We start from the raw sequence: 13,624 nt of genomic DNA, 5'->3' as shown, positions 1-13,624 counted from the left end.
CCCTCAGAAGCGCTACATAGCACACCGTGGTGGAATGAGCCTGTGGCTAAAGGTGCTCAGAGAAAGCGCCCCCTGGAGGGGATGGAGAAGATTTTTCATGATTGCATCCAATTTTGCTTTTCCACAACAGCTTCCATGATATCAAGGGTTTGCCCTATGATGGAGTTTGCTCAGGCATTATGCTTGTTCTGAGCTTGGGTTGCGTCCCCACGAGACCATAACCTAGAACACCATACTGGCTACTATGGACTGGTAGAACATTTCCAGCAGCTTGCTGCACTCATTAAAAGACCCGAGTCTCCTTAGCAAATACAGTCTGCACTGTCCCTTCTTGTCCGGCACCACTGTGTTGTCAGACCAGTCCAGTTTGAAGTCCGCCACTAGCTCTTTTGTCTTGCAGATATTGAGTTAACCCATGCAAGTAAGAATTTCACAGTACTGTGTCCATGTAACAATAATCACCATTTACAGTAAACCTTTGGAGATTTGGCTGTCATCTCGCATAAGATACCTGCACAACTTTACCACCCCATCTACTCATATAGAAGCCCTGTTGAGCTCTTCCTCTCCTGACATTCTGGTGCACTTTGTGATTGCATTGCTCACCTGTGACTTGTAACCTGTTGGGAGGAAAAATAAAAACCTTAATAAATAATTTTCATTTTCTTGTTGTAAATTTTGTGAGGATGTGGGAATGACTGCCCATTCTAGGAGAAAGAGTAGATAAGTCAATAGAGTTCTATGGACCTGGATAAAAAATGACAAGTTAACGTGCCTCTGCCCAAATCACTTTGTAAGAAAAATGTAGGTTTCAATACCAGATAGACCAAGATTGTTTAAGCAGCGTTCATAAACTCTTTCTATACTCCATATTCTACAGTGCAACCTCAGTCATATGGTAGAGAAGTTAAACAAAGTAAAGGATCTGAACATGAACGTTTACAAGTGAGAGGAGACCAGGCACCTCATTCTTATTGTGGTTAGCTTTTAGTAAAGCAATCTGTAGCCTTTATAAAAATTAAAATGATTTTAAGTCTGTTTGTAAGAGTATTTTACATTGACATGCTAAATAAAGTGAGTAATTGGCTGCATCATCAGTTTGCTACAGATTCTCACAATCCCAGTATAACATTGTTTACTTTTTATCTTCACTGTACAGTTTGTCCATCTACTTTCTTATATTTGTCCTCAGGTGTCTATAAAAAAGCACAATATCTATACATTCAAACGTCCATCTGTTTCAACCCCACTTATTCCAGTTCTGATGCGGTTGCAGAGTCTGTGTCAGTAGTATTAAATGATAAGGCAAAACTCAACCTTGGACAGGTTGGCAGTGCACAAGGCATCCTTATACACAAACCCACATTCAACCAGTTTTGAGTTACTAATAAACCAACCAAGAATCTTTTAACGGTTTCATTAGAAAACAAATGAACCTAGAGAAAAACTTACACAGACAAAGGCATGGACCAAGATGGGATTTGAACGTCGTATTCAAAGGAAATCCATTTCACAAGTAGCTTTTCCAGTTCAGGGCTGAGGGGAGCCAATGCATACCCTGGCAGTATGGTGCATGATCACACACACAGATAGACAATTTAAACTAGCCAATCAGTCTTTTCTGCTCATCTTTGGGATGTAGAAAGACAGCTGGAGTACACAAAATATCCACAAAAGACCTGTGGAGAATATGAGCTCTTCACAGATGTTTTAAATCCAGAACCCTAGAGCTGTGAGACAGCATCATTGCACGTTAAGATCTTTGCTGACTCTAGGCTGGCTTAGTAGAATTTTGCCCTGTGATGGGCTGGCATTCTGTTCAGGCTTGATGCCTGTCCTATGTTTGATACTGCTATGACATGCTCATGCTCCCAATAACATTGTAAAGCAAATGTCAGATTAAGAAATTAGCTAAATGGACACAGTGAGGCCTTTTTATAATAGTGACAATGCTAAGATAAGGAAAAATCATTACCAAAAATCATGAACAACAAACATTCACTGATCATCTTAATTTTGATGCTTCTGCAGGCAGTCCAGCTCTGACACTCAAAGTTCATTGAATGAATGGCGACTTCTGGTTATGTTGTTTTAGTTATGACAGAGTGACCAATAGGGTGGGACTTCTATGTATGTCATTCATTTTGGAGGAGTCTTCTTCTACTCCAGGGCTGGAAGAGGTGGAGAGGTTAGTAGATGCATCTCAACCTTATCTATCCCCTAATTTACAACAATTAATTTCTTGGATAGCCAAAAATCACACAAGGAATTCCTCATTGGGCTTTACCAGGCCCTGCTTTTTGACAATCCCCCAGCCTTGACTCTCTAAGAAAAAATTCCCAAAAAACCTTGTGGGGAAAAAATGAATGAGTCTTGGGAAGGGCAATTCAGAGAGTGAGCCTCTTCCAGGTAGGTTGGGTGTGTAGTGAGTGTCAAAAATTGGGGTAAATACAACACACAAAACAGAACACAAGTAATCCTCTTTGCAGAGTTAGATGACAGATCTATCATGGCTTCCTCAGAAATATAATACAACCATACAAACTACTTTGTTCATGCACTGCACCTCTCAACAAGTGCAAGCAATAACTCTCAAGGCAAAATGCAAGCATAGATTATACTACTCTCTTAATACAGAACTATCACAAACAAAGTAGACACTAATTAACATAAATGAAAAACAACAACATCTGTCCATCAGCTAATTGTAGAACTCTGGCCAGAGTAGAAAAGGAGTCAGAGACAAGCCAGACACAATCAGAGTCCTGGAGACCTAAGCCAACAAGCCGCCTCACCCCATTGGCCATTCTACAGCTGAGTCAGTGCTAGGCTGGCCAATCTGATGAAAGGACCCTTCTACCCAATCATTCCTGTGCTCCTTTATCTGTGATGACCTTTTCATAGGCAGGTAGTAGAACAGTGGCACCAAGTGACCCTCATGAGCCAAGCCTTCCACACACTCTTGTAATGCATGTGTGAGATGTGGCACTGCTAAAATGTGATGATCAGGTTTAATATTGCAGCATGTTTTGTCACTTCTACCGGTACCCCATGTTTAATTCATTAGGCATGACGGAGATAGTATAGCATTATGTAGAGTAGGAGACCAAAGTTCCAGTCTGTGCGCAAACCATAGGATAATACATCTTTATGGGTCTTTAAATATAAAAGTCACTTCTTTCTAGACTCATAGTAATATTCAAATGCACATCTATTAGAATATAACACTTGATAGATTTTAATTTTAGTACCAAAAAAAAACATTTCCTGTTCTCCAGTTGACAGATTTGTGAAAATAGTGTAATGTTTAATTTTGCTGCCTGGAGAGCTTTGTTCAATACCCATTGCAGCTTCTTTCTGTGTGCATGAGGGTTTCTCCGGGTATTTAGATTTCCCAAAGATGTGCTAGTTTGCTAAATTAATATGGTTTGAATATGTGACTGCACTCCACAATGGACTGGTGTCCCATCCAGACCTGGATCAGGCCATGTGTTTGATGCTACCAGGTGAGGCTCTGTCTCCCCATAACCCTTTAACAGAAAAAGTGGGTTTAAAAAGTGAATGAATAACTTGTGGAAAGATACGTGTTGCTAAAATATATGAAACTTTAATAAGGCAGTCACAAGATTATTTGTACTTTGAATTTGAATGTTAGCTAAACTTGATGTTCATTATAACAGAATTTCTTTGGCAAGTCTTTTATCTAAGGAAGGTACCGCTGTATTGTCAAGACTCTTCACTGTGCTTTCATTCTTTGTTCTCGGTTAAAGTGTTTCTGTTTTCATAAATAACTACTCAATTAACATATATATGGCAATTTCTTGTTTATTAATTCATGTGGTAAATACTTGCAAAAGGACTGAAATCTAACCCCTTCATTTTTATGATGTTTCTATGGCTTAAAATTCAAACGTCTTTATGGGCTTCCAGCTCAGTCTGTGACTCTTCTCATGGTGTAATTTTGTCTAGTTTTATTCGCTAATCATCACCATTTAGTGTTGTGTAGATGATGTGTTTTACAACTTAATTTATGAGATACCTAGTGGAGTCATTTTAAGTATTTCATTTTTTTTATTATTCACATGTTTTTATGCTCTTTTGATTTATATGTCCCTTGGGAAGACAGCACTGGCCAAAAAATATATATATATTTTAAAAGATTCACCACATTATGTCCGCCACATGTTTTCTCCTAAGAAGAATATTATGGACAAGCTAGTTTTCTGCACTTGTCCAATAAAGATGGGAATTGTGTCCCAAGAGATGCACAGAAATGGAAAATTCTTCAGGTCTTGTATGTGAGTTTTACCGTAAAAGGTCAGGATCAATTGACTGCTCGTTGGTATTATTAAATTCTGTCTTAAACCCAAAACCAGACAACTTTTTATTTTACTTTTATTAAACAAAATATTTTATTTATGATTAAATACATTCACACAGTCACAAATGAACGTGCTGGAACAAGTCTCAGCTAGAAATGACAAAAATAAATAGTTTGCACATTGAAAAAAAAGCTTGATTTTCCACAACAAATACAAATTGGCAACTTCATTTTGCACAATCATATAACTCTGTACAACCCCCACCCATTCTGACTTAATGACCTTACAGGTTTATGTGATGTGAGCTCACCTGAGAGTTAGCGCAGTGCACTTTCTGCTTTGATATTCAAGTGTTTCACTCACTGTTTAACAGAGAAATGGGCAGTGCATGAAGGGCTCTCAGTTTAGCCTGCATCCTTCATTAATAAGTATCTGAGAGCCAACCACAGAGCTAAAACAGCACAGCCTGCAGGGAGGCATAGCCATAAAGAAACTAGTTCCTGTGGAGCCTCCAAGCTAGGACTGAGGTAGAGAGAGGGACTCCTCCAGGAGATTTTTTTCTTTGTTTTACTATTCAGAACGTCAACACTGGTTCAATATCATTGTCATTTTGGTGAGCATTTATTGCATGTAGCAACTCTACAAATTTTTTTTCTGTAAAGAAGCTGTGTTTTGATAAAAAGTTATTGTTAAAAATTGATCTCTTTTATTAAATACAGTACCTTTCATTGTATGTGTTCTAATTGCATCAGAGTTCTTTGTGATTTATATTAAGACATAATTTTCAAAGTAAAGCATATATAAATACAGTGACAAAAAATCAATAAATAAATATAACACAACATAGATGAAGCCTTGAAAGCTCCCCCAGTGCTCTTTATGTCTATCACATCAACTGATAGACCATTGTGCAATAAGTTAAACCTTTCAGCCTTTGAAAGTAACAACTCAACCCAGAATGCTAAGAATGGGGACTGGCAGAGAAATAAAAATAAAAAGTTTTGACGGTAGAATTGTAATTACATTATTTAAATCCTGAGAATTGGAGTTGTTGTTTAAATTAGAACTTCCAAACTACATTAAACTGAGATTTACATTCATAGAATTGCAAAAGAGAAAAAGCTCACAAAGCTCCAGTTAGAGAATGTAAATCTCCAAAGATTGTTTTTGCGTAGTTCTGAATGTGTTTTGTGAAAAATAATTCTACTTACTAGGTGGAGTATAGCTCTGCATGTTGTAAATGTAGTAACCACACCCAAACAAGCTGCTTGTGATTTATTACTACAGCCGCCTGGTGTGTCTTTGCCAAGGCAGTTTGTGTATGGAGATTCACTGTACATTCACAGTGATGCTATAACCGATCAGGGTAGCTGTGTCTTCAGTTCCTCACTTACAAAATCAGGTTAAAGCTTCTTGGTGGGTACTGGAGGTCTCAGACTTTACCAGGAATGAGACGCTGCACTTTCTGTGTGATACTGTTCCCTCTAGACTCAGGTTGAAGTTCTGGTGTAAAGAGATGTTAAGCTTTATACCGTAACATCATAGTAATCAGACCTTTTCCGACAGCAGCGTCGGAACCATACCCAGTACAGCAAAATCATGAAAATCCAGAAGGTTACATAGGCAACTGTACCATAAATCAAATATGGAATCTCAGCCTTCTTATCATCTGCTGTCCAGTCTGATCTTGCTTCTTTATAAATGGCATATATGAGTCCACAAAGCAGGATTAAACCCCAAATAGAGAGGGGAAGAAGAGGAATGTAATTACCAACAATTTTCTTTCGACCAGAGGTCCCCCAGCTGCTTTTGTTCATGGTCAGGATGGCAAAGTACTTGGCTGGCAGCAGACTGGTCATATAAAGCATGGAGTACAGAGACATGAAGACCATGATGAAGTTCTTTCGAAGTAAACTTGCATAGATTGACTTCACTAGACCAATAATCTGGATACAGATCAGCACCCACAGGATATCCCATATGGTGCCAGTGTAAAAGAGCTTTATGACAGTGGCTGTGACGAAGAACGGGAAGATTCCAGCCACGATGGACTCATAGGTCATCCACAAGTGGTGTTTGTGCCACCAAAGGGAGTTGTAGAGCCACTCACGGAAGTAAGACTTTGTCCACCTTGTCTGCTGGTTCAGCCAGCGCAAAAACTGTGCAGGGGTCTCCGTGTAGCACTTGGATCTAGCGGTGTACCTGAACAAGAAAGAGAGAAGGAGATATGATCACACCGGACTTCATGGCCAAGCTTAAGAGACCAACTTTGCGGGGAATTATGTTCTGATGTCTCCAAGGCTGCATAATATCAAATATCTTATAAACATCCCATTGTCTCTGATATTATATGCAATTTTTCTGACATTAAACTGCAAGCACAGACTGTTTCTCTCAGCATTATTTAGCTCAGCATTACAACAGTATAAGTGCAGAAGATCTTCAAAAATACATATCTTCAGGTATGTTTGGGTATGTGTTTAGATGTATGTAGGTGTGGGCGGAGTGGTGGCTCTGAGGCTAAGGATCTGTGCTGGTATCCAGAAGGTTGCCGGTTTGAATCCCCGTCACTGCCAAAAGAGATCCTACTCTGCTGGGCCCTTGAGCAAGGCCCTTAACCTGTAATTGCTCCAGGGGTACTGTACAATGGCTGACCCTGCATTCTGACCCCAAGGGGTATGCGAAAACTAACAAATTCCTAGTACAAGAAATTGTATAAGGTAGAACAAAGAACAAAAAAGGTGTTTATTGTTCACATTAAGGTGTGAAAGTCTTTGTGTCATAATGTGTACACCTAGTAGTGTATATAAATATAGTTTTTGTATGTATGTAGCTTTGCATGTACAGTATGTGAATATGTTTGCATATGTATGTGTGAGTGTATGCACACAGATGTGTATATATTGTACATGTGACATGTATTGAGGGTTGAGCAGTCCAAAATGCACATATGCATGTATACATGTGTATATGTAGACTTTCTAGAATAAACTAATACTTCTTGTAAAACTAACAGTTTGCAATCCCCTGATCTTTTCTTAGTCAATCTTGAATGTGTCAAAGACTGCCTTATCATGCTTGATACTCCCACAATTGAACCATTCTGAGTTTGCAGGATTATCTAAAGGAACAGGCTTTTATACGTGGCAGAACAAAGAAAAGGCAAAGCTGTCCCTCCGCAGGAGGTGTGAGATAAACAGCTCTGCAGAGTAGGTGAAATAATCACTTTCTAATCCATCATGGTGTTGAAAGGGTTATGGGGGTCATTTAAAGAAGCCCTGTTCACACCGCCTTATTCGGCTTGCCTGGGCCTTCCTTCATGAATATGCAGTATTTTAAGACCGGTGGACCTGAATAAGCAAATAGGCTGGCCGAGCTGAGGACTCGATGGGACTTACTTTGTGGCGTAGCCAATGCTGAGCATCCTGTTTGTGAGGTGCCGGTCATCCCCAAAGGTGCAATGTGAACCCAGAAATTTTTGGTTGTACCAGGACTCCAAAAACTGCTGCAGGAGGTCATTCCTGTAGAGACCTGAAAAATGAAAGAAAATTGTTTGAATGCATTACATTACTGGAGAAGACAAAAAGATGTATTGGATAGATTAAATTACATTTCAGGGTGAGAGAATGAAAGGCACTGAGATTCAGCACTGATGGGCTTCACACTGACTTATTCACGAGTATGTTCTATTAATAGGATAGCGTATTTCCTAGAAATCAGCTACCGCACTAAATGATCTAGCTGCTGAGTTCTTTTGCTTTTTTTGCTATTGCTTTCTACATCAAAAGCAGCAACCCCACTTAGAACTACAAGGGTTGAAAGTAAAGGCAGTCATCAGAGGGTGTAAGGTCCTAGGTGATATTTGATAAGCTCATTCCATCTTTGACTAATATTAAATGAAAGACTATAAAAGATAACAGCAGTACAAGACATAGACCATCATGACCATCACCTAGTGATTCTCTTACCCAGTGGTCCACTGATGCAGGACACACAGTCAAAGAAGGACTGACAAGCTCTCTCCACATTGAAGGCCATCCAGTACCGCAGGCTGCTCATGAAGCTGATGAAAGAGTCATTGAGGTTTAGAATCTTCACGTCACCTCCTACAGCACCATACTTCTCATTGGACTCCAGAACTTTCACCAACTCTAGAGTGGCAAGGGGGTCCAGCTTGGTATCCGAATCACACACCTGTGGACATCCAGAGCAGTCAGTGATTTAGCTTTACGTGTTCACTTTAGAGATCATTTACAAGGCACCATTGCTCTCAGCAATGCAGACATTTCAAGGCATTCGGATGCCCTGATCTACCTAAATGTTACTATAGGGTCTTGCCAAATAAAGGATTTTTAGCAGCTCTTAAAACAGATCTTAGAATTTCAGGGATGTAATCCCAATCTGTAACATTAAAATGGAATTTGCAGATCTCACAACTCATAAGTCTAAAAGTATTTGCTTTTGTGTTCTAGCTTTCCTTCCACTACTTCCTTTTATTATTAGATTTACACATTTAGAATGCAAAATCACCTACCTGACAATAGTCAACACTGTCCCCCAGGGCTTTGAAGGCAGTATACATGACTTCTCTCTTTCCACCCCACTTCTGCATGATGCACACGCATCTCTTAGTTTGGATCAATTCTTCCACCTTTAGACGTTCTGGGTCTTCCACTTCAAATTCTTTATAGTCTAATTCATCCAGATTTTGGTAAATTTGGCCTTCATTTCTAGCAGCTTCTTCCAGAGCTGCTCTAGGGTCCCAAGTATGGTAGTTGTTCTTCCAGACAAAGGTGCCAACATCTTCATTTTGGAAAACTTCCTTGAACATGTCCATCATGTACTGATCATCAGGACTGTTGCCATCAATTACCATTATAATTCTCAGCTTATCAGGAGGGTATTGGGTGTTTTTCACTGAGTTCAGACACTCCCTGAGGTATTCAGGGTCCTCCTGGTAAGCTGAGATGGTTAGAGCCACTGATTTGGTATAACTGCATATCAAGGCACTGCTTCTCATTTTCCGATGCTCCAAAAAGGCAAATAAACTCTGTATGATGATGTGAATCCCCAGAACAGCTCCATAAATTCCAAATGAAACAATGTCATACTTGCTAGAAGCCAGTTGGAAACCTGCTACATAAGCCCATATCAACCCTCCCAAAACTAGAAGAGCAAACCAAAGAGTAAAAATCCTTCTGAAAATGGAAATGCAAGTGTGCCATCCTCGCTTGACACTCATGGTGGAAGAGTAGTGACCTGAAAAGGAGACAAATGGGACAAGTGAGCTACGTCTCCACCCCATATCTATTTTAAACATGTACCCTTTAGCGTTCAGTGACATTCCTTCATCAACCTGGACATGCAAACCACAGGTTAACCCTTGAATGAGTTCTGTCAAAACACAGCAGACCCTTACTTAACATTAAATTTGTGTAATGTAAACTCCATTACTGTATTGAGTCTCTTATTATACCATTATATTTTCATTTATTCAAGTGTAATGGCCTAAAAATTAGTGTACATAAAGAAATAAGTAGCTACAATACTAAATCAAATATAAAATTTCAATATAAGGCATTTACAACTGTGATAAATACATGAATATTCAATAATAGATAGATAGATAGATAGATAGATAGATAGATAGATAGATAGATAGATAGATAGATAGATCATTTGAAAAACAGTAATAGTAACAATAATAAATAGAAAATGTAGATCATCATTGATCAATTATTGCTAAGAAGATAGGGAGACATGTATATTTACATGTACATTTACAGTATCCCATCATATGCATTTAAATCTATTTAAGTCTCCTTGGATAAATGAATTTTGTCTAATAAATACATACACCTATAATGTAATAATAATATATGAAAAAGCATAAAACTTCCATCAACTACTAGATAGATAGATAGATAGATAGATAGATAGATAGATAGATAGATAGATCATTTGAACAATAATAAATAGAAGATGTAGATCATCATTGACCAGTTATTTCTAGGTAGATAGGGAGACATGTATATTTACATGTACATATACAGTATACCATCATTTCCATTTAAATCTATTTAAGTCTCCTTTGATAAACAAATTTTGTCTAATAAATAAATACACCTATAATGTAATAATAATATATAGAAAAGCATAAAACTTCCATCAATTATTATTAGATAGATAGATAGATAGATAGATAATTTTTTTTTCATAAATGTGCTATAAATTAATACATTTATTCTCCTAATTTATCTTTCCAATCATTGATCTGCTTTGCATTCTCTCTGACATTTTAGGTTAGTATAAACCTTGCTTATTTCTTTGTGCTTTTTTTTTTTATTTAACATCGATCAGTGGAGAAATCTGGCAAAATTGTAAAGAATAATGTTTTAATAGTAACACATTTTAAAATCTTAAAGAAAAGTGGCTTTGTGTTCGCATGTATAAAACCTTCTGTAGAACACATGCTTAAAAATCGGATTGATTTAAACAAAGAATATCCACTAGTAAAGCAGCACACCACCATTAAAAGATATGTAGGATTAATACGAATGAGGTGAACAGAATTTTACAGTATTCTATGAATTCATTTCATACTAATAGCAGCAACAAAAGAAAAACGAAAGGTTGTTATATTTAATAAAATTCATTTTCTAACGAGTACATCCAAACGCATATATAATAAGTAGATCTCTTCTTTCACCCACACACACTCACATTCTACGTACCTATCTATCTATCGATCGATTGATTTTCTTTAATGTTCAAGAAAATTAAACAGTTAACCGCACTTATTGCCCAGTTATTTGTATGGACTTGTCTTACCTTCCTGTCTCTTGGCTCCCAGCTGTTAGACTGGGGTAAGTGTTTAGCTGGCGTCTGCTCGCTCTGATTCTTTCATTCACCTCTGAGTTAGTCTTTATAGCCTAACCCTCCCATCGAATGTCGTGGCTCTGACATATGCAATGTAGTCATAAAATCTTACTGGACCGGGCTGACAAGGCGCCTTCGCGCTGCTTGCATAAATTTCATTCTTTTATGACCGAGAACAGGCAGTATTGCAAAACCTCATGCCTAATTACTTTGTAACATTTTGTGCGGTAATTGTGGACATTTTCTATTTATTTGTTTATCGACTATAGCATAAGATGCTCGTTTGTGAGCAAATTCGTTTTTTAATACACATATTTTTGAAAATAATTGAATGATACGTTTTGTCAAACATTATGCAAAACACAGGCTCACTTTATACATACTACTTACTGTTTTTAGTATTCTATTTTTTTGCTAATCTATTGTATTGCAGCAAAAATTATTTGTCATTTCCATATTGTGATGTATTTCTGATATTCTTTAAGTGGCAACTTATTTTACGATCTTTTTTTTTGACTTCCCGAGAGTGTGAAATAGTAAACGTGCATTTCAGTTATTTATCCAGTTATTATAATAATAATTCTTTGTACTTCGTATATTCATTTCTAGTCATGTAGTCTAATTGCCGCTGGTTTTAAGAGAATGTAAGGCGTAGTATGTTCCCCTAGACACGTTCTTTCAATAAAAACTGAACATGTAAGAGGCTGAAGTGTGGTGGTATTTGATTTTCTGATGTTGCCGCCCAATGCTGCAGCTCTCCTGAAATCCCGGGGGGTGTCGATTGCCTTTATTAACAGAGTCGGACTCTGAGACCGTTATTAACATCAGCTCGGAACTGCTAATAAAGCTCCACACTGCGGGTTTTAGACGATGCTATTTACTTTTTATTATTGGTCGACACGGCGGCGCAGTGGTCTGCGCTTCGGCATTGCCACAAAAAGGCTTAGTGACTTAATGGTTAATGCACTAAACATTACATCCAAAGGTTGGCACCAATGGCTCACCCGAAGAAGTCGCTTATGCTGCTCGTGTTCTATTCGTCGAAACACGCGTGAAATCAGTTGAACCGTAAGCTCCGGCTTTGTACCCATCACTGAAGCACAATAAGCCGTTACGGTGAGCTGGCAGCTCTACATGGTGGCTCAGCGCGATGGCGCGCCTGTGGCCCCAGTGCAAGGTTGGGTGTGACCGAATGTGGTCTGGAGATTAGAAATGGGAAGAAGGCGTCAGACGATATACAGTATTGGTATTTGTTGTTTTTTTTATGCCGATTAAAAGAAGAGCACAGAGAAATAAGAATGACATCGCAAGCAGAAAAAAAAATCAGTTCAGTGATTGGTGGCCATGCGACGACGGTGTAAAAACCGGCGGGTTAATTCGCAGCGTACTGTACTGAGACAACGTACACCATTAGAACTAAAGGTGTCAGGGTCTTCAGAGCGATTCCATGGGGAACCGTTTTTGGTTCCCAAAAGATCCATCAAAATGAAGGTTACAGAAAGAATTCTTCATTTAGTTCCTTGCCAGGCTCTTTCCACTAAATAACCACAAATAGACGGCAACATACGTGGAATACCAATAATAACAATTCTTTGCATTTATATAGCGCTTTTCTCACTACTCAAAGCGCTCCGCATTTGCAGGTTAAGGGCCTTGCTTAAGGGCCCAACAAAGCAGAGTCCCTTTTGGTATTTACGGGATTCGAACTGGCAACCTTCCGACTGCCAGTGCAGATCCCTAGCCTCAGAACCACCAAAATGGCTTATGATATTAAAAGGATTCTCGCTACATAACTCTGGCTAAGTCCGGTTTTCTTAATCTGTTAGTGTCCTGCTGCCAACCATAAAGATTTGAGATTTTTTTCCCTACATATTGGAAAGTTTTTTGAATCAGAAAGAACCAACTTCATATGCAAAGAACCCTTTTTAAATGAAATCCTACTTTGCCAAACAACGGTTGTGAAGAACCACACAACCAAATAAAGAACCGTAAAGTGCCTTTAAGGAACCATTAATTTTAAGAACACAGGCTACGTACACTGGCCATCCATTTTCTAAGTAGCATCGCGCGTATTTACGCACACCGGACAGGTTCACATTTATCTACTAACAAATCGCTCTGTCTTTGAAATTTGGGAGGAAAACCGGAGGATTTGAATCCAGAATTCATGAGCAGTTGAGCTGCTGATAACTGCATCATCACGGCATTCTCAAGCGCAAAGAAGAGATCCAAACGACACTGTTAAAATGAAACTGACTAGCATGTTTAAAGTCCTTTTAGTTACTGAATCCGCTTATTTCAATGGACGTGGCGATCTCGGACTTATTTGAGTTTCTAGCAAGTGGTGCAACCAAGAACTAATCCTGGACGAGATGGCAATGCACCACCGGAGCAAATCAGGGACGTGTAGGCCTATAAGTGGG

General features: G+C 38.6%; 1 protein-coding gene across 1 annotated transcript; it reads right to left on the bottom strand.

The window, feature by feature from the left end:
• Positions 1-4,381: 4,381 nt before the first annotated feature.
• has1 (hyaluronan synthase 1) lies at positions 4,382-11,202 on the bottom strand. Its single transcript, XM_028822653.2, has 5 exons — positions 11,154-11,202; positions 8,857-9,581; positions 8,291-8,516; positions 7,721-7,853; positions 4,382-6,524 (listed from the first exon to the last, which is right to left on the bottom strand). Exons 2-5 carry the CDS (start codon positions 9,562-9,564, stop codon positions 5,849-5,851), a joined length of 1,743 nt encoding a protein of 580 aa, XP_028678486.2. The 5' UTR covers positions 9,565-9,581; positions 11,154-11,202; the 3' UTR covers positions 4,382-5,848.
• Between the last annotated feature and the right edge of the window lie 2,422 nt (positions 11,203-13,624).

The sequence above is a fragment of the Erpetoichthys calabaricus genome, chromosome 17 (genome assembly GCF_900747795.2).
Source record: "Erpetoichthys calabaricus chromosome 17, fErpCal1.3, whole genome shotgun sequence".
Classification (NCBI taxonomy): Eukaryota; Metazoa; Chordata; class Cladistia; order Polypteriformes; family Polypteridae; genus Erpetoichthys; species Erpetoichthys calabaricus.
This window is presented reverse-complemented; position numbering and strand designations above follow the sequence as displayed.

Excerpts from the sequence above, each read along its gene's own strand:
- has1 (XM_028822653.2), bottom strand. The coding sequence starts at position 9,564 with ATGAGTGTCAAGCGAGGATGGCACACTTGCATTTCCATTTTCAGAAGG. Across the intron at positions 8,517-8,856 it reads ACAGTGTTGACTATTGTCAG|GTGTGTGATTCGGATACCAA; the intron begins GTAGGTGATTTT and ends GGATGTCCACAG. Across the intron at positions 6,525-7,720 it reads AGCATTGGCTACGCCACAAA|GTACACCGCTAGATCCAAGT; the intron begins GTAAGTCCCATC and ends TTTCTTGTTCAG.